General features: G+C 40.0%; 1 protein-coding gene across 1 annotated transcript in view; it reads right to left on the bottom strand.

The window, feature by feature from the left end:
• LOC105364311 (pro-interleukin-16) overlaps positions 1–22,607 on the bottom strand; it is a 39,292-nt gene that overhangs the window by 16,242 nt on the left and 443 nt on the right. Inside the window, exon 2 of the mRNA XM_011502208.1 lies at positions 817–941. Within this exon, the coding sequence (XP_011500510.1) occupies positions 817–940 (124 nt within the window). The 5' untranslated portion in view covers position 941. The remainder of the gene's footprint in view (positions 1–816; positions 942–22,607) is intronic.

A 22,607-nucleotide genomic window follows, 5' to 3' on the forward strand; every position in this document is an offset into this window, starting at 1 on the left:
TGTGCAAAGTCATATTAATGTTGGATTTTTGTAGAATGTTGAGGAGTCGAGGAGTGGATGGGTTCGAATGTAAAATCAGGTAAGACTAATCGATAATTGTAAAGGATGCGATGGAACAACTGTCGACGCATTATTATTAAATCTAAATTGGTTTTGACAAGTCGAATGGGATAATTGTGATAATAGCGTGATATTTAAGATATTCAATAGGAAGCACTTTGTATTGAAAGAATTTTGTATTTTCAATTTGAGCGAATTATTATAATAATGCAAGGATTTTATAAAGCTGAAAAATTCTGTTACATTAAATATCGATCGAAACGTAATTGAAAATGTCATAAAATTATTAAATGTCCTTTCACTTTCGTAATACGTATATCGTTTTATTTACCCCCCCCCCCATCCCCATTCCCCTCCTTGTTTTGTAAACTTCATTTGTTATGCAACACTTTCTACGTACATGTCATTGTACGTGTCAAATAAACACGATGTTCATCAATGATAAAATTAGTTAACATCGGTTAGTATTTGATAAATGAGTTTTTTAATCAAATTTGTTATTAATCGAACTTTTTTTTTTTTCGCTGTTGTCAGTTGTTAATAATATCGATATTGTAAGTGTTAGTTTAAATGGATTAATCTAAAGGGGAAATTTTTCATGTAGTATAGCTGTGCCCATTCGCACAAGTAGAATATTAATTATCCGAATCGATTTAACATTGTGCTCTCGGAATCCCTTGATTACGAAGCAAGATAATCGACGTAGGATCGTTTTATGCGCGCAAGCAAGATGGCAATAGGCGGCCATTGTTTTACCTCGTAACTTGGATAGGGCGAGGAGCCGAGGTGAGGCGACTTCCTGGTTTCCATCTTCGTCGGTCCGCAGGGGACTCAGGCTCAGTAGTCGCGGAGCTTCCGTGTGGGCTCGAAACCAGCGCATCCTGAAACAAGTTTTAACATTCAAGAAAAATATTGACTATTTGCACCGAGGGTATATAACAAAACGAAACGTTGGCCAAGCGTCGCTTGGTCTTCGCGTCCAAAGCGAAGCCTAATCATACGTATTATAACGAAACATGCACATTTGTCGGAAAATATATTTGTGCCTATAAATATTTAACGTATGCTGAAGTTCCACGTGCGTTAGGGATATTTACATTATATTAGCAGCGCATACGGCAGAATATGAAAGGTAATGTATGCCGATATTATAATACGCGTATTAATTGCTACATCTAACAGTACTGCGTATTTTAAAAATTTTCGTCATAATAATTGGCAAATCGGAATAATTCATTCTTCCATTATCTTTTATTATTTAAGCATTTATGATGCTCGATTAATTCTCTATATTACGATTTAAAATTGTAATTTTCCAATATCGCCACGGCACTTACGCTCAACTACCACGGTTGCATAATGTATATCAAAAACGCAAAAAAAACAACAACAACAACAAAAAATGTTGTCGATTATCAATATTGGATCAAGAGTGTTTTTACAGATAATAATAATAAGCCTTTAACATTAAAAGGCAGATAATATCGTGTAAAATTCGTAAACTTAAAATCATCGATGCATAAAAATTAATATAAGAATTATATCAGAGCAAGGTTTCTTTTTTATTTTTTTGCCTGTATTTGCTTTTTCTCCATCAATTTTATAATCCTCGGCTTAAATAGCATCTACTTACTAATCCCTCGTTTAATATGCTTCGGCCAATAACAATTATCTCGTTTTAATGTTGCAAGATAATGCAGATATTTCATTTAAGTCATTCGGCCATAGGAAAGTCCGGAGGAAGTTCTCTTAACATGAAATAACCGAATTACTTACGAAATTTATTGTAAAATACTAGCAATTGCTTGAGCAATCAATATGCAAGCCAACTACACTGATTTAATAGAAAGTGTAGTTGCGCGACTATCGAAGCGTGAAGGAAAAATGAAAATAATTGAAAAGGCCGTTTGTGCGCTTATCTATCTCGCCGATATATGAATTTCGCAGATAATTACGCGACAAGATTGCGCTGTGCCAGTATTAAAACACGCGGATAAGCATCGACCGTAAAACCCGTATAAAATTTTGCCACTGTCGCACTTATGTTGACAAATAACGCGGGCCAAGTGTCACCAATAGAGCCTAAAAATCCTATTATCGGAGCGATTATTGTCGAATTAATGGGGCCTAGGGGAATTGAGCTCGTGTCGTTTATCGGCTTCTGTCCTGGGATCGAACCGATAGGTCCCGATGATATTATTATACCAACATAATCATAATCACGCGTTTCAGTTTCAGTCAGCTATCGCGATATTTTATTATGCCACGACGAAGATAGTGGCGGAGAGGTAGAATATTCGCCGCCTCTTATCACCGCTGGTTTTTTGCCTCGACTTACGCCCAGCCGAGCGTCTCGTTCGTTCTGTACCTGCGCATTAGCTGACTTTTGCTATTTCACGTGCTGCTGTCGAGATAAGCCCCCTGTGTTTTTCTCGTTTTTCTTTACTTCTCCTCTCACCCCCCCCCCAATCACCACTTCGCTGGCTGCGCTCAGCTCGCGGATCCTATAGATCCGAGATAGGGCGCGCTTTTGTAGTGGCTCGATTTTCGAATTCTTCGCCGGTCGGTGGAATCGATAAGCCGGATTCCCAATACTTTATTTGCCCTTTCATTTTTCTCGCGCCCCCGGCTTCTATCGGGATGAAACCCGAGGCGCTACGAGGGGACCCGACATTTTTAACAATTGCGATCGCCGTATGGTTCGTTCGGGAAGTTTTTTTTAAGCGCCAAAGCGTCAAGCTGCCTTTTTGCGTGTGTGCGTGTGCTTTATTGTCCGATACGTGGAACTATATCGTGGCTCACGGTTTCTTAGCACTTGGCGATTTACATTTTGTTAATAAAGTTTTAACGATCTTCGACAGACGTTCTTCATTACTTCAAGATGCGATAGTTTATTGGTCGCGCGGACATTCCTATCCACCGATTTTTACATTCCAACCTGGACATACGATCATGGACATCGTCTATTTCATTATAGCTGTTTTGAGCAAAAGTCAAAAACGCATCAGACACAAAATACTCTTCGTAGACGTATCGAGACGAAAAGATCGTAAAGGAATATTCGAAGCATATTGTCGAGCAATATTTAAATGTAAGATTTAATTATAATTCCAGTTAAACGGATTACTACTGGATTAACGACTAAAGATGTATTGTATGTCCTGGACCTTTTTGCACGGTGATGTTTTTTTTTTTTTTTTTTTTTTTTTTTTTTTTTTTTTTTTTTTTTTACAAAAATGTGCTCAACACAATATTGATGTGCATTGAAATTTATAAATGTTGTTTCTTTATAATTGCCATTGAATTGTAGAATACCGCGAAACATGAATTTATGAATAAAGCGATTTGAATATGTTTTTCACTCGCAAATCTTATTGACAAAGAAACTTTAAATTGCCATATCGATGAGCTGGAAATTTATTTGCATACTACAGAACATTGAGAGTGTGCGAATAGCCAGATGCCGATATACGACGTAGATTTATTTTATTTTTAATAATATATTGTATTTCTTTGATCGTGGGATTAGCATAAAAATAGAATTTAGAAGTTCGCTAATCGAAATTTTCCAATCTACGTGACAAAGATAGTTGTTCAAAAGAACATGAATGAGGATGGAAGAAAAAGTCAAATTCAAATGTACTACAATTGTTATTATGTAGTATCATTTGTTCGTTGTTTCATGTTCTCTACGACAGTTACTCCGTGCTTTTTACGGAATGTGCAAAAACGCTTCATCAATAATACAGTTGTACAAGTCGTCGTCATTGTGCTGATTATAAAAAACAAAAATTTGTTTTAGTAACGTGCAATCCAGTAAAAATATTTTGAGAACTTTGTAAATAAGGTATACGTAAACAGTGAAGAGCACGAGAAGCATTTCACCAGTCAGTACATCAATTGCAAATTTCAACGTATTGAGCGCTCATGAGAATAAGATTTTGACAATATACATACGTAAACAACGTGTCACAACTCAAATTCTCATTTTCAAGTTTTATTCCAATCAGTTTTTAAACTAAATTTAATGTACGCTTAGCGGATCTGCCCCTTTTCTTGGCAAATTCATGGAAGCGGCACTTACAACTTTCCCATTTGCTCAACGGCGGACAAAAAAACAACATGTTTATATTACGAAAACAAAAAATTATAAACACTCACAGGTATGTTAGAAGTAATTTAAAATTGCCATTTTTCAAATCTAGATACAAAAAAAGATTATCCTTTCTTGAAAATCGTAAGTAATTTTAATATTATTATAGTATGTTATAATTCAGAATATTTATTACAACGATGAATTTTATAAATGGCGCGATCGAGAAATATTAATAAAATCAAATTTATTTATAACTATTTATCATTAACATCACCCTAATCGTCACTTAATTAGGATTATCTATAATTTAAAAATATATTTTAGGTATAATATTGATTTCAACATACATTAAACTTTTTCTTCTGTAATTCACGAGAATATTATAAATTAAGCGTTAAAACGTTCAATGCATAGGTAAAAAATTTATTAATTAAGTATTGTTTATGATGTAGTTATGCCATTTAAAAATATCCTTATTGTATGATTTCTATAAAGCCAATATTTGATTGTTTTCTAACAGAATACAAGATATTCACCGTTACTTTCGACAAGAAAGATGAATAAGTAACTTTAAAATTATATTTAATGATGTCATAAAAGATAATTGCAACTCATCATTTCTTCAATCTTTAAAAGTTAACATTCAACTCCTTGTAATTCAAGGAGAAAGACTTTTGTATACTTAGCCTTGATTAGTCTTTTCAGGTTGTAATCTATTTGCTCTAAGATTTTCAAGAGGTCAACTGAATTATTAGCATTTTTTTTTTTTTAAAACAGTGTATTTAAACTCTTGATATATATATATATATATATATATATATATATATATATATATATATATATGACGATCGAATACAAATTTATTACAAAACATATTTTGTATTTGAATTTTTAATGATTTTTAATTATTTCAAAGAAATTTTACGCAATAAAATTTTTAACGTCTTTTAAAAATTAAGCGGTGTAAGGTGTTTCCACAAATAATATACGTAAAAAAATTTTCATAATTAATAGGTTTGTGTTGAATGATAAAGGCGCTTTAATTATTATAAATAATTAATTGAAATTCTGAATTTCATTGTAGTGTGTAAAAGCTTTACTACATCCATAAAGTAACGCGCCTAAGTTGAGAATTCTCGATGATTATTTGAAAATTATTTCAAAACTAAGATGAACATCTTAATAAGCATCATTCAGGAATGTTAGTGCAACAACTACAGAATAGTAAAGATAATAGTTTTAATATAATTTATATATATATATATATATATATATATATATACAATTTTATGAGTGTTTTTCTTATTATTTTTGAGAAAAAGAGAAACTAATATGAAAAATAATTGAAAATAAGTGAAAAATGTCTTTGATTTTATAAACGTATCTCCAAACTATTGATATTACTAAAATAATAATAATAATAACAAAGAGTTTTACATGAAATGTAATTTAAATTATGCATCTTTTGACGACGTATTTTCTATTAACTTACCCAATCAATCGACAATACTGCGAGCTAACAAATTACATTAATACTTTACAAAATCTTTAAATATTAATCATTATCTTTGATAATTGAATATATATATACTGATTTATTAATGATGTCAAAAGTGTTATTTTCAGTCGCGAAGAAAAAGAAATGTTCACGTGATATATAGGAATATACTTCTAGGAAAACTGTAGTAATTATTTTCACCTGATATTTTAATTACGTAATATTCGAATTTATTGATAAATATTCTTTTTATTCTGATAATCTATCTGCATATTATAATTAACGATGGTAAAAAAAAAATTAAAAATAAATATATTTGTGGGTTTTATTATGAATAGAAATCGTTTTGAAATTATTTTCAATCAAATTGTATATTATTATAATTAGGCATAATTTAAAATTCTAATTCAAATTGATCAAATAGAAAATTTATTATCTTTATGGTAAAATAATTATCATAATTTGTAATAAAAACTATAGCGAATCATGGAATGAATGTGCAAAAGAAATAAATTAAATTTATTCGTATTAGTCTGCTTTCTTTGCATATTTATTACGATATTTGTTTATGTTATGTGAATTAAATTTGTATATATTTATATGGAAAACGGACCCACTATTTTGAATCAGAAATGTATTTAATTTCATAATTACGAAATTTAACATACATCTTTTATTAATAAAGGCAATGCTAAGACAGACGAATTGTTAATCATTAATTTTCTTATAAACGTTCGTTCATAAATTACTTCGTATTCGTAATGTTGAATTTGAACATTGTTCATAATTAGCAAATATATGGTGCAATTGCTGATTTATAGTAATAATTTGACCAAGTTATCAGCATTGAACTTTCATGAACAATTATCTATTAGATAATTTGATTTTTGTGCTTCTTGGATTTACGTAGTCGATGATTTTTATAAAGAAAATTATATTGGTAAAATACAAATCGTAAAGTTGCATCGTCAACAAAATTTATTATTGAATTTTCAATCTACTCACATTAGTATTGCAGTTACTGTAAATTACAAAATCTTTCCTATGCGTATATTTTGCGTTATACACATTAGATAGTGTATGAACATCCCATAACATTAATGTATTTTAAATGATTATTAAATTTAAATACTCATTATATTGTTGAATATTAAAAATAATATGTTCACTGCTTTTATTTTATGAATTTCATTAATATCTCATTAAAATCCATCCGAATATTGACAGACTATTAGTATTTACATAGCGTAAATATATGCAAGTATAGGGATTATTTACTGTCGAGTGTCCGCTATTATTTGTAAATTTTTAATAATTTCATAAAGTATTTTGTGTTTGATAGATAAATATACCTGTAGGTTTACTTACTTGCATCGTGCAAAATTACTTTTCGCATCCTAAACGAAATATACATATACATAAATATATATATATATATATATATATATATATATATATATATATATATATTTGTGTGCGTGTATGTATATGTATATAGTAGTTGAAGACTAATATACCGCGCACCTATTTCTACCTCATCAGGTCATCATTTAAATACTCATTGTTGTTCGATTGAAAGGGCTTCTCGCAATTGACACTCGGACCTTGAATTAAGTCCACTTAGCCAAGAGAGGTGAGAGCTAGGACGATCCGGCCAGTATCGCAAAAAGCGGAGACTCGGCAGTCCGTCCATCGTCCGGATGCGGCCCCTTGAATAACGTCCTTCGACAGCTGGCGAATTTGTTCGCATGCGATTATTGCCCCGTTGGCCGGTAATCGGAGCCCCGGTTACGCGAGCTTCGACGTCGGTGCTTTCGTTACTTTCTCCGGCCGAATATTACACGCGCCACGCGCCCTGATGGCCGAGTTATTTATTAGTGGCGGCGGCTACGACGGCGGCTACGACGGCGGCTATGGCGAAGACGGCAGCGGCGGCAGTAGTGGCACCTCTTTTCACTTTCCGAGCAATATTTTTACGTCGTCGTCATGCCGGCTTGCCGAGCTGAATTCGCCCGGTCTCCTATCGCCGCTCACCGACGCCCGCCGATTACCCGACGCCACTGACAAACCGGTTTGCGCACGCACGTCCTACCTATGGATATTTGCTCTGAAATCGAATAAATATCGGCAGCTTTCCGGAGGCTGTTCAACCCGACCCTTCGCCGACTCACCTATTACGCGCCTCCTGCGACAACATGATGTCGCGGACCGTCGACCGGCTTTGTCTCGAGGTTGCCGACGAAGCAGCCAGACAGACAGAGATACAGGTCATTGAGAACGTCGGGCAGGACGCGCTTGCATAGGGCTTACCTCGTTTCATTTCTTGAGAATTTTAATAATAAGCAGCGTCGTGACCTTGAGGTAAGGATGTTGGCTGAAATGCCTCGACATGTTGGTCGTCCTGATGGCAAATCCAACGTTCAATATAATGGCCGGCAATAAAAGGGATAAGTCACCCGAGATAATTGCGATCGCGGAAAAGAATGGTAGAGGCGTGCGAATGGCTTCCGTTAGCTTAAAAGTCAAATTGCAGAGGGCACGTTGGCTACATTAAGTTCGAAAACAAAGGTCCTCGGTTATTCGGCGGTTACGAGCGGCCTTCGAGGAGTCGAGGCATAATACGGATGAAAGGCCGACCGATGTCGGAGAATGAAACGAGTTGTGCGCTGATCTCGAAGGCCGCAATTTCGCACGACGACATAACGAAGGAAGAGACGGCGGAGGCTGAGATGGGAGGGGGAGGGAAGAGGTGACCGAGGCGCAAGATTCAAATTGAAAGCTTCGTAAAAGCTTGAGTCGTATCGCATTCATTGGGCACAAAAGAGCAAGTTGGTCGTGTCCATTCAGGACCCGTCGCTTTCAATTCGCTCACGCCTAGTATTATCCGTGCCGCTGTTAAGAGGAGGCGGCGTTCGCGTCTCTCGCGTCTCCCTCCTGCGCTCTCGGACGGACGAATGGTGCCAGGAGGGAAAAAGAGAAACGGGAGAAACGGGAGAAACGGTCGACCGTAGTACAGGAGAAAAGTGCCGGAGGCTTGGAGCATCGAGAGAGCCTCGGCTGCTGAAAACGCGCAGCAGCGGTCGAGCTGCGGCTTAACGAGTCGCCGTAATTAATCCTTACCCGTGCCGTCCTTCCTCGTTCTCCTTTTTCGCGGCTACGATAACGACAACGTCAACGATAACGGGGAAGAGAAAGAGAGAGAGAAAGAGAGAGAGAGAGAGAGAGAGAGAGAGAGAGAGACGAAGCGAATAGGGAAGGAGAAGTGGTATGAGAGTGGTGATGGGGTTGGTGGATAGGGAGGGGGTGATCCGCGAGGACTGATCGTGGAAATCTGGGCTGCGAGAGCCATGCAAATATCTCGATAAAATTTAACCCCGACCGCTAGTTCATGGAACTAGTAACTGAGGCGATTGGGGTGGATGAGGACGAGTAGTCGCGTGGTGGTGAGAGGAGAGAGAGAGAGAGAGAGAGAGAGAGAGAGAGAGAGAGAGAGAGAGAGAGGGGGGGGGGGGGAGGCGAGCCCCGTAAAATTTCAGGCTTTTATAAGCCAGGCATATCATGAACTTTAACCGCATTTTTCTCGATTTTACGTAAGAGCCAGGAACGCTCGCAACAGGTACCACTAGTCGTGATGGCTTTCTTTTGCCGCGGTGACGCAAGGGACGTAGCGATGTCGCGAATAGTCGCCTCCTTTCGCGAGGAGTTATGCCTCGCTTTCGCGCGAAACGCCTTTTCTGTCATGCCGCCGGCTCGCTTAATTGTCAATGCGACTGATCCCCGAGAAATCGGGTATGCGGATGTAATCCTTATTGACAAGAGATTTGTCAATCGCGCATTATGAAATTGACAGGGGACAAATTCACTTGTACAAAGAGGTCTAAGTAATACGCAGTTTTAGGTTGTTAAATGGCGAGGTAAATTCCAAGAGGTTTGTGCATTTAGAATCGAAGCGCTACCTCGTGTATTTTAGAATGAATAGGGGAAAAATATTGGTGGCCGATATGTAATGATCGAATGATTAAACGAATGTGTGAGGTAATTTTTCCTTTCGATGTTTCTCTCATATTATTTTAATCGACAAGAACCTGCGTACGGATACTTCCCAAGACATTACGAATCATTATAATGATGTAAAAATATTTTCACATTACAATTTGACCGCTTCGAGCGTTATTAATGATTGGATATTACTTTAATGCTTTGATATAATTTCCTATGCTAATGGAGCCAATATTTTCTGAAAACATTTTTAAAGGCCTCATGAAAAATTGTTCATAATATTAAAACTTTCTCGAGGAGAAAGTTCAGGATATTGTCATTATGGTAGATAAGAATTATTGTATCGCCATAATAGATTTTTTATTCAATTTAAATACTTTTAACCAATGACTAAAATATTTATTATTATAGTCTATCGGGGTCTCGCTTTATAGCTAGGGAACGAATGATTTTCATAAGTGAATCGAGGCGATGAACTTTCGCATTTCATTACTCGTTGCGTTCGATTAAAAATCTTTTCAAGCAAAGAACACTTGATTTTTTCGACGGTTTTTTTTTTTTTTATTTTTTTATTTATTTATTTTTTTTTTATTTATTTATTTTTGTATTTTTGTATGATTATATTAACGACTGGCACTCGAGATATCTTATGCAATCGATATATAGATTAAGCAAGACTTAATTGGATGAACTTGTCTTTTGATTACGGGAACGTAACATTTCCTTCAAGATCGTGCATCAATTTATGAATAATTCATAATTGTAATTAGAAAACGACAATTTTCCCAATGTCGCGCATATAAATTGTCGCTCAATTGTTCGCTCGTATAGTGCAAGGGAAATGCCGTTTTTCTGATTTGTGTATAAGTACTAGCTGTGGACTTGATGCCATGTCGGCATCTTCATAAGTTTTCATTAAATAGGGAAAAGTAATTTTCATAGCCGGCGAAATGCCAAATTTCAAATTTACAATCTTTTCGATTTCGATACAATCTGTGGTGGAACATTACGGCCGCGTAGCCAAGGAAAAGTCCAACGTACGCGCGACCTCGCTAAAATATTAGGAATGAACGATCCTCGCCGAGTCTCGTTAATCATACTTTTATACAGTTAGCCGTTAACCGTTTGCCGTTCGAATTGATACAAAAGCGCAAAACTCACAACGACCTGGGAATTCACGAAATTCCACGCATACCTTTTACGCAGCTCTCGCTAATTAATTCAAATCTAAATACCGATCTCGACATTTTCAGCTTGAAACTTCAGTGGACACCGCGCCAGTTGAACGAGAGCCATTAGAGAAAATGACCGACGGCTTGGTCAGCTTTCGGTTTCCCATTTTTTATCCACATTTCCCATGCGCGTCGTATAACCGAAGAAAGAGCCCAGGAAGCTTTTTCGTAATCGCATTACCGGCAGCCTAGTGGCGCTCGATCAAAAATCACTTGGCTCGCTCGATCGCTGTTTTGTCGATTATTATTATTATCATTATTATCATTATTATCATCATTATTATTATTATCATTATTATCATTATTATCATTATTATCATTATTATCATTATTATCATTATTATCATTATTATCATTATTATCATTATTATCATTATTATCATTATTATCATTATTATCATTATTATCATTCAACGGACGTATGCGTTTGTAGTGAAAGTTTGTTTTGTTGCATGATCTAACTCGATCTGCGAGTGTACGTGAGCTTTTCACTCCTTAGCATTAGACGCACGTAAGCGTCGCAGCGTCAGGCTAAGCGCAGAAAATGTCGAAACCACTTCCCTCCGAGAATTAAAAACATTCGACTGCGTTTATCCTTAAACGAGCCTCGGCAATTAGCGCACCTCGGCCTCGTGATCTCGCTCCTTACCGATCGTTGCCTCCTTGCGCAATACGTCGCCAATGGCCTCGCGAGACAACATATTCGAATCCCTCTGGCGCACAGGACGGCCCCCGTAGCGATTAAGAAGCCTCCCGTCTCCTCACCGTCAAAGGTCGTCGTAGGAATCTCGCGACCTTTCCTCCGCGTCTCTCCGGTAAAGAGGGAAGGAGCAACAGCAGCAGCAGCAGCAGCAGCAGCAGCAGCAGCCTCCCGACGAGGGGAAAGGCAGCCCCGAGGCTCGTTTGACGGGCGAGCGACGTGCCGGGCATTCCGCGGGCTCGCCGATGCCGTGGTCCCTGCCGTAAGGACGAGAACCCAAGGTCGCGAGGACCAAGGAGGGGATATTTATTTCTCAACGCGCTCCCTCCTGCCGCGCCCCGACATCGCGATCCACGACATCGTCTACGTCAGCCAAGCCAAGTGCGGCGCTAGTTGTTCGAGCCCGCGTTCCCGGAACGGCTATCCCGCGCGGGAATATTATTTCCAATTTACATGGGAAGGCGTCCATGTCCAAACGTTACTCGATCGTTCCACTCGCTCACCCCTGTCTTTCCTCTCACACAGACGATTCAATTCAAGCACCATTTCCTTGGAGTAGCGTTTAATCGCGCTGACAGACGATGCCCCCCCCCCCCCCCCCCCCCCCCCCCCCCCCCCCCCCCCCCCCCCCCCCCCCCCCCCCCCCCCCCCCCCCCCCCCCCCCCCCCCCCCCCCCCCCCCCCCCCCCCCCCCCCCCCCCCCCCCCCCCCCCCCCCCCCCCCCCCCCCCCCCCCCCCCCCCCCCCCCCCCCCCCCCCCCCCCCCCCCCCCCCCCCCCCCCCCCCCCCCCCCCCCCCCCCCCCCCCCCCCCCCCCCCCCCCCCCCCCCCCCCCCCCCCACCACACGTTACTCCCACGATGAAATTGGACATTGCGTTTGGTTCGCATTGGACTTTCGAAGGCGCCGAGTGCAAAACTCGAGGAGAGGAAAATCTTCGCGCGCGCGAGAACGCTTGTGCGTTTGCCGAGAGCCAAACTCGAACCGTCGAACGATAATAAAAGTGTGTTTATTTAAAAGAAAGAGTAACCTTTCCACAGGTTCGATCTCTAACAACAAGCCATTAACATTCTCATGTTGGAAAGCTTAATATTACATTCACATTAACAAATCATAGATCCGCATATTTCTATCGTAATGGTTCTTTTCGCTTGTCGAGCCTGTAATTTCTGCAATACTTGGGAAATGAGACGTACGCGCCTAATGAAATTTTCAATAAAGCCCCGGCGACAGCGTCGATTTGCACGAACAAGAAAATTGTTTCCACACAGTTTGAATTCCTTGTGGCACTGGCGCTCATTCGACTCCTAAAGCCTATTAGTCCAGCGACAGATGAAAACAGAGTCGCGAAAAATTGTCCAACATTTTCCGTTTGTTACACAGGACAGGAGCGGCGGTCAGCTTGTAGAGGCGAGCGAGCCCGTGCAAATCTCGAGGAAATGCATCCACGGCTCTCGTTCTCGAGTACCTCATAGTTCCGACCACGAGCGATACGCTCAGCATCCGCGGGTAGTAGCGTAAGGACCGCTGGAATCTCCTCCTCCTTCTTTTAGCCCCGCGAAAGCCTCGCATCTTTTATCGTGACGAATTTATGGAGTGACCGGGCAGCAGTGTCATGTGCCCACACACCACCACCACCACCACCACCACCACCACCACCACCACCACCACCACCATCACGTACACTAGACATCGCGTTGTGCACGAGAAACGTAGGATAACCGGGCTCGTTGAGCCAGCCGGATACTCCAATCCGAGGCCGCTCGATTTCATCCAGCCTTGGAGATTCCAGTGCGGCCGTTTGATGGATTTGACATCGGCCCGAGGGATTCCTGCAGCGCCGGGCATGGCAGATCGGCGAGAAAAGCCGGGATGCACTCGAAAGAACGGATGACTTTGATAATGAATGCGAGGCGAAGGCGAAAGCGAAAGAATTTCTAGATTTCGGGATGCCGGGGGAATTTCCGTCATTAATTAATAATGCGTGACTGGTCGAGAATGACCTCGTGAGCTTTCAAAACTCCCGAAGTATTGCCATTTGTACGGCTCGCTTTTACCAGGTCGTTAAAAGCGCTTATGCGAGAGCATTATTGGAGGCGAAAGTAAAAGTTTCCAGTCGCCCGTCCTTTCTTTTATATTCGAAATTTTTATAGTCAGATTGCGCATGTATCCGTGAAGTAAGACAATATTGACAATGAACAGCGCCTGAGTACTAGACTTCCTTGACTTGTCTTTTTCAACAACCGGCAACTCTAATCGTCGGCAATCGCATTTTCAACCATTCAATCTAAATATTTGAAACAGCAACTTTAAATAAGCTGACGTGTTAATAAATAATAAAGCATAAAATCGCCCCAAACGATTATTTAAGTGCTTATTTGCACGCTACGGTGTAGGAAATTGTAATTAAAGAAATGGATTGGCGACTGGCAATTGACGGAAGCATTTGTGAAAAATAAAAAATCGTGGAAAATCATATGATCGGTTGCAAATTATTTAAAAACAAATTACAAACGCTATGTTCAAATGAGTATTTTCCTTTGTACAACTAATGATACGACAGAGACGGTTTATCGATTACGCATAAAGCCGTTCGCGAAGATCTCGGTGGGTATAATCGCTTTGGGCTGTTGTGGCCATTAGCAGTGACGTCAGAGCCTTCAGCCAACGCGGAAAAGACTCGTCTGTTATTTTTCTCCTTGTTGAAAGTTGAGCAATAAATTGTGCGATTAAATTTTCAAGGGGTTCGATAATTTTTTATTTTGCACTCGGTGTGCTTCAATGTATCGCCATTTCAATTATTTATCTATTATAATCGCCTCGGACATAAGAATGTGGTAGCGCTTCGGGGAAAAAAATTGATAGGAATGAGATGGGGGCGGGGAGGGGAGGGGGGGGGGGTGAGCTAATGAAACGAAGAAGAAGCTTGAACTAGTTGAAAAAATGTATATTTTTTCTTTAGGCACAAGTTGGTATATTTGTTGTCTATCCTTGTAAATCGACTTTTTTTTTTTTGCAACAATCTACCGTCACATTTCATTGCTTTGGATTTTTCTATCATTTGGACTTTACTATTTCTTGTACTTTATTTCACTCTTTCTCTTTTTTACTTTAGTACTCTTTTTTTTTTTTTTTTAATAGGAGAGCTCTCGATAGTTTTATTACAAATTGTTTTACAAATGCCATATAAGGTGAAAATCTCGCTGTATAGACTGTCGGAGAGAAAGCAGTTTTTGCGAGTATGCCCTTAAAGATTTCCAAGTCGTTAACATCTGGTTTACAGTTCTCTCGTACGCTGATTGGCGAAAAAGTCTGTCTTTTTTTTTTTCTTCTCCAAAGTAATTGGCATATCTTCATAAAAATGATAATCCAGATGTCGTAGCTGGAGGCATCGTTCGCACAGAATTATTCAACAGTCAGTTCCATTTCAAAATAGACTGTCTATAATTACGCGAAAAGGCATCGTAATTATAGACGAGTCGGCTATTTTTGCTCTCTTGTAACAAGGCGCCGTTGCCGAAACTTATCGTGTCAATGATATTTTTCGTATATGCCGAGCGGCACACTTCGGACTACCGCGTCACCACGTGCAACCGCAATCTGTCGCCGATGGTAAGAAATGTTCGTTCTCCTCGACTCGCATATTTACCTAGAAACTCACGTTTTCTTCATTCGAGCGCTCCCTCTGCCTCTCTCTCTCTCTCTCTCTCTCTCTCCGGAGGCGTTTCGTCGTTCTTCGCTCGAAGCGATGAAAAAAGCGCGAGAGTTCGAGCCGTCGTCGTCGTCGTCGTCGTCGTCGTCGTCGTCGTCGCTGTCGTCGTCGTTAGCGTTATCCTCGCCCGCGGTCTGCGGTTTCTCGGCACACCGATCAAAGTTCAGCATAAACGTCTCCCATGGCTTCTTCTTTCTCACCGGTGCGCATCGCCTCCTCGAGCGCGCATGCGTGTATACCCCTCGCGGTAATGTATTCCTGTGCATTTTTTCTCCCTCCTCTCCTTTCGCCTTCTTCTTCGCGTTGCATCTCTCAATCGCTAAGGACGAATCGCGTGTAGTGTAAAGTCCGAACGCGATGGCAAATTGAAAAGAGGAAAAGCCGCGCACGCATGAGTGCAGCTTTTATGTGCGTATATGTACGAAGATTTTTGCAAGAGCGAGGTTGAATGCTGCGATGTCAGCCGATGCTCGCGATCGATTTTCAAAAGACCAACACTTAATGCTCCTCTACCTATACAACTATCGTTAAATTCTTCATAATTTACGATTAGACGTTCTTGTATTTCCTAATAAATGGGTTAATAGATGCCAGTTCGATTATATTTATTATGCCTCTCGTATTATAGCGTTTTATTATTATTATTATTATTATTATTATTATTATTATTATTATTTTTTTAATTATTATTTTTTTATTTTATTTTCTCACCAAGCTCAATTGGACCGTTATTATGAGTGTTACTGCATATATGTGTTAATACGCACTTTCATCATTAAGCCTAAGCATATAAATTTACGTAAGGTTGACTTTGTACATTTTGATTTGTGGTAAGCGTGCTTATGTGCATTTTTAAAAAGATGCTGCAGTTTCTTATTTATTTTTATGCAAGTAAAGAAATTATTGCTTAATTAGTTTCTTTTAAACTGGACTTTGATACTACGCTTCGTCATCATCTTGTTTCACGTACTATTTGCACTTTGAAACCGGATATATAAATGCTTGGAATAGAGGACTTGTGAGATATCATCGTTTCTTTATTCTCTAATAAAAGCATAAAAAATCTATAGAATCATGTGGAGCGCAAAGAGCCGTAGTTCAATGAAAAATAAAAGAGAATAATCTAATTGAGAGAAAGTTTAATAAATTATTTATAAATATTCCAAATGTAAAATGCATGCGGTAGCAGCGAATGTGTAATGAGCATATAAAGTCATAATTTTAAGTAAATATGATTTATTATTTTTCTAACGTTTTAGAAAGGTCTTTATTATTTTAAGAGAAAAACTAATTCATCTTTTATCCAAATCAATCGGCTTTGTTTTTTTTTTTTTTTTTTTTTTTTTTTTTTTTTTTGAAAAGTGCATAAAGCATAAAAAATTGTATATCTAATTGTTAAGATTTATGTTTAAAAATTTTCCGAATCATTATTTAGATTGACACATTTTTTTTCAACATAATATGTGTGTAACGATATACATTTCTGGCGTTTATTAATTTTGCCAATTTTTTAGAAATTCGATTTTTTTAAATTATTCTACCTTTCAACGTGTTGAAATAATTACGTAGCTGCCACGTTTTAATATCTCAAAACTTCATTCGTTATCATAAATTTTGTCACTTATATTTATTTACATCATTATATCAAGTTATTGTAAATCTCGCGTTATATTTCACAAACGATATGCTTCTTCTAATCTCTATTGAATTCCATCACAATATCAATGAGATTGACTACAATTAAATCACAACGATACAAAGCCAGTTTGAAATTAAACGATATAAGCGATTTCTTATTCTAGAGAGACAAAACAAAAGTTTTTCTTATAATCAATGAAAACACGCGTTTTAACGTCTTATTAACGTTCTCTCTATAAACTAACGAACCACGACAATTATGCACGACATTAATGCAAATCCCCTTGCTGAAAAATACTCCTATTAAGGTAGCCTAGTTAATGTATACGGTAAAGTCGCCCTTAATCGCCTAAATAATCGCCGCGCTTCGAAAATTCCCAATTTTACGAACCAACAAGCCCCATTAATCCCATAACATGGTCTTTCGTTCATAGAAAGTAAAGAAGGCCCGAAGCCAGCTTGGATCTTGATAGTCCTTCGGTTTGCAACGCCCGAATCTCGTAAAGGAGGCATCTTCGCCTAACCAATGAGTCGTCATTAATGGCCAAAAGTTCTGTTGCCGAAAGGCCGTCATCGCTCTCATCTCTCAGCCATGTAGATCGCATTTCCCGTGGAACGATCGCGCGCGTATTATATTGTGCTCTCGTGTTTTGCAATGGGCCGACTGGAGGTACGAATTACAGCTAGGCGGTGGCGGCGGCGACGGCGGTGGTGGTGGTGGCGGCAGCTGACCGAGCGATAACGGGTCAGCATGGAAAAAAATGGCCTTACGGTGCCGGAGAGCTCACGCCCTTCGGCGTACGATTTTTACCGGAGGACCGGGAAAGTCTTGGGAGTGGTAGACAGAGGAGGAGGAGGAGGAGGAGGAGGAGGAGGAGGAGAAAATAGCGAGCGCTTCCCGACCAATTCAATCTCCTTAGTGCGTGCACGAAGATATATCCTGTTCCCGTTGTACACTGCTCCATCGGACGACATTAACTAAACAGCGATAAATCATGCCTTCGATGATTTATCTCTCCTGGCTACGATATTTTGTCTCTATTTTGGCAACTTTCTGTTCGCCCGAGGCTCGTGCAAATTACAATTCACGCGGCTGTCAATCTCCTCGAAACCTCCACGGACAATAACGATGATCGAGATGTAGCGGTTACGTTAATCGTTCAATAATCTAGGAAATATCGAGGGAAAATGACACGCATTGGGGACATTGCGACGACGGTGTTGTTATAACCGAATTATAGCCGATTATAGCGGGAATAGTTGATAGAGCTTTGACGCCGTCATTAATCGTATCGAGTCCCGTACAAAAGTGCCCATTACACCGGGGAATTTGAGCCTAATGATGGATAGGATTGACGAGACTGACGCACGTGGACGAGCGCAACCGGGCCTTATCGAAAGACCGAATCTTAGGTTAATCGCAAAGGCACGAGGGGCCTGGTGAGAATTCGTGATGATCGTGCTACCGCTTATAATGGAGTTGGCGAGGCTCGGGGAGGGGATCGGTATTGGGGATTGGTATTTGACGATTGGTGAGGGGGTGAGGGGAACGAATTTCTTAAGCCGGTGGGGCCGTTGAATCCCCTCCCCACGGCAAACGGGAGAAGCGGCGGTAGTCATCCCGGAAAAGCCGGGATTCGCATCGTTATCGCGAAGCGGCCTCGTGTAAATGAAAAGCGCTCGATCCCGGGTGAGTCAATTAAGAATCACGATCGCGCGTGCATTGTTCTCGTGGTTTCTCTTTAGCGAGTGTCGCTGTTGGCCCGAGTAAAGTGCGCCCGGCGAAAAAAAAGTCCAAGTCGGCTGCCGCGTCGTATTATGCCCGCGAGGATAATATAATAGAGATAATATAATGGAGACGGAGGAGACTGATGAAAAATGTTGGCGAGTGGATTGAGCTCAGGAGCTTTTACGAAACAGGCGCGATGCCTGTTTGATTCGATTGAAATTCCTATTAAGCGCAACGGGCGATCCTGGCTTTTAATTGCCATGGGTTCTTAAGCACCGTGGCTCGGTCACTCGGCTTATCTCCTCCATCAAATCGCGTAGGGAATCGCGCGGTTCGATCGGAAAATCCTAGATGCAGATTATCCATTGGAGTCCAGTTACTTTCACGCACCACATACATCGAATGCGAAAAACGCGGATGTTTTGTGAATATCTTATTGTACTGCTCACGATTCGACTCCAATGCGAAGTAAGCAATTGGAGTTGAATTGGAAAGCTGTGGGACGTATCGGCTGCGAAAGTTAGCTCAACAAGTACACTGCAAACATTGTCGAGGCACTCTCGTTTAAAAAGTATCGTCGAGCGATCTCTAGAAGCGATCTTGCCACCTAAGCAATAACTTTATATTATATAATTCTTTACCGTTAAATGAGATAAAGAGGAGTTTTAAGTTTTAAGTTGGGAGTTACGTAAGGCAAAAGGAAATTCGACCGTAGCTTGTAAACTCGATACAGGGTCAACCGGGTGATCGTCAAATATTCAGCCAGTACGATAAAGTACCGGGTGTCGCGATTATATGCCCAACAGATATCGAACAGACGAATCGCATGACTGACTGCAACGCAGCACGAACAACATAGCCGTTAAATGGCCCGAAACCGATGAAGCGAAACGGTCGGTCGGGTACTGGTGAGGATCGCCGTTGACGTTAATTGTCTTCGAGCTCCTCGCGATGGCTCGCTATTGCCGCCCTAGGAATGCCTAGAGAGCGAGGATGAATTCTTACTTTGGTAGCGCCGACAGAAGTCGGGTTGGCGATGGGACGGTGGGGAGGTGGTGCGGGGCCTCATAATCAGCCATCGCTTATGTCATAGTGACTGTCAAAAAATTTCTCTTCTCGAAAGGCCGCCGCTCTTGTGTAGGTGCTCGGATAGAGGCGATTGCAGATCCCGCGCGTGGGCCGTTGGGGACCAAATCGAGGGCCCATTTTTAATCGCGAGCGGTCGCCGGCGATGAGCGAGTCGCGCGGGATTTCACTTCGTTTCCGAATTGTTCCCCGTGTTCCCCCTGCTCATCCCGCCCGATCGCTCAACTTTTCCTCCTCCGCGTTACATTGCTAAGGCGGCTTTGCGTAACTCGCGCGCTCATTATCTCATAAAGCGCCGTAACACCTCGTCGCAGTGAATTTTCGAGGCGATACGATCCGAAGGACGTGGAAGGGAGGAGAGCTACAGCGACGGTAACCGATGTACCTTAACATTCTTTCCGTTCCACTTCTCCCACCCTCCCGCCCCGCGCCATCTTTTATATATTGATTTTGATTGACGTCACAAGGTAAATGCGAAATTGTCTGCTCAGGGCTGAATTTATTAATGCCTTTCTTAAGGAATGTTTCCTTAGGCTAAGGTGGTGTTCGTCGTCCCTGGGATCCAGGATCTTATCCAAACGTTTTACTATTTGTTCCAGCGATAATGAAGGGCAGGGAGTAAGGTTTTTCGTTGGCTTATCGATGGGACGAGCGCTGTTTAATCACGATGAAATAGTATTTATTTTTTTCTCTTTCTCGATACTCTAATTCATTATTTTCCAGTATTTATGGTCTTTGTATTAATGCAGCTACGCTAGGAATTATCCTCATTATAAATTATAACATTCTTCAAACAAAGAATAAAGTCAATAGGGCGCTTTATTAATATATAGATAATTATTGCCTTTGGTGTTATACATCAGTTAGGATAAGAAAGGATAAAATAAAAATAACAATGACAATCACAATAACAAACAACAACAAACAACAACAACAACAAACAACAACAACAACAACAAATATTAAATTTCTCCTAAAAGATATGAACAATTGTATAATATGCTTGAATTTAATTATTTCTATATTATATGCTTATTCATCTAAGTTATTATTAACTATAAACAGAGAATTGATGAAAAAAGAAAAAGAAAAAAAATATTCGCAACGATTTCTTTCAAATATAATGTATGAATTTCAGTTTAGCGTACAAAGCCGCATACATAATTTTAATTGAAAAGTCATCTTCTAAAAAATTCTTAATCCATAAAAAATTTTAATTCCTCCTGCAGAAATTCCTTCTCGATCTTGGACCAGTTCTATACATACACCAATATATAATAAATGATCGAGTTGTGCGCGTGCGCGTGTGCGCCCGCGTTCGTGTGCGTGTATTTGTAGTTGTTATCTGCGTAAGGATGTGTGTGAATAGAGTAGTAACATGCCCACTTTTATTGCGATTAGCTTATGTATTATATGCTCTGTGAGCTTCTTAGCTTCTTACTTTGGAATTTTCCAGGTATACATCTTCGTGTACTAGCAGCAATGGTTCAGCATCGGCAATGATGGAGAGCGAAGAGATCGTTACTGTTTCCAAGCGGTCGTTATTAGTTCCCGTGCGATTGCAAGACAAGATAGAGTTTGAAGGGAGTTTAAAGAGTGATTTGAGATAAATTACGTTTATTATTGCGGAGTTATTGCATTCCTGGTGTACCGGCAAAATTTTTCGGTTTTTATTATGTGGGTTAAATACTTTTGTATATTTTCTGCCGCACCTTTTATCTCGAGCCTCATGCCAAATTTATTATTTCGTACGCTTTGTTAAATAATTATGTTGAGGATATTGGAATTTTCCTTTTATGCGTCATTAATAAATGCAAGTAAGTTGAGCTCGAGTAGCTCGGTAGTCTTGAATAATCTAATTATCCTGTGGAATAAGCACAGCCATTTTTTATTATTATGCGATTCTCATGGGAAATTCTAATAATCCGTTCGTTTATAGAGTTCGCGCTTATCACTATGAAATGCCATAAAACATTGACAAATAATCCATAAACAATCGACTATCTTTCCAATTAAATCGCTAATGAGGTAAATAGCCATTTCTTTGGAAAATCTTGGCAAATGTCATAAACGGCTTATTTAGCAATATTTGTATTGCACTTCAATTATTAAGATCGACTCACTCGAATATTTGACGCGAGTGTCACTCTTGTCATCGATTCAATTTCTTCGTCCCGTTCAAACTCTTATCGACACCTTTTTTTTTTTATTCCGAATGACGGGACACGCTTGACGTTTCCGAAAAGCGCGTGTGCTAAAGTCATATTGATGTTTCAGTATCGCTGCCAACGATCGGTAAACGAATGGATGAGTGGACGTAATTGGTAGTCGTTCGTTGCTAAAAAACGACAGGGTACCGATATATAAATAAATGATAGACTCCCAATGGCTAATATCCATGACCAATTACGAATAATCGTTGCTTATGGTGAACGACTAACAGCAATGCCCAACACCAATGCTACGACCTACCGAATATTACCGAATTCCTTCTAGTTAATAGATCATTTTTGCAATTCGGTTTACACATTCGTAGAACAATAAATTCATCGTGCGTTGGCTCGTAAGTCGTAAGTCATCGCTTCGCTGATTCCGCTCGAAGGACCTTATCGCTACGATTAAAACAAACACTCGCGCCCCGACTTGTGGCAGATTCCGAGTGCACGTCACGACCGGCGTTTAACGCCCAATTAGCCGCCGTAGAAAAGTGCAAATAAATGCACAGCCAGGATCGATGCATAAAATCGCGAAATGCATAATATCCTTTGTCCGCGTGGATTTATCGGCGATCTGCGGGCGGCCTTGCCGCAATCCACTTTCTTATCATTTCTGCTCCTGCGCGAGTAAAAATGCCGCCAAGA

This window comes from Ceratosolen solmsi, unplaced genomic scaffold, assembly GCF_000503995.2.
Source record: "Ceratosolen solmsi marchali unplaced genomic scaffold, CerSol_1.0 scaffold31, whole genome shotgun sequence".
In the NCBI taxonomy this organism is placed as follows: Eukaryota; Metazoa; Arthropoda; class Insecta; order Hymenoptera; family Agaonidae; genus Ceratosolen; species Ceratosolen solmsi.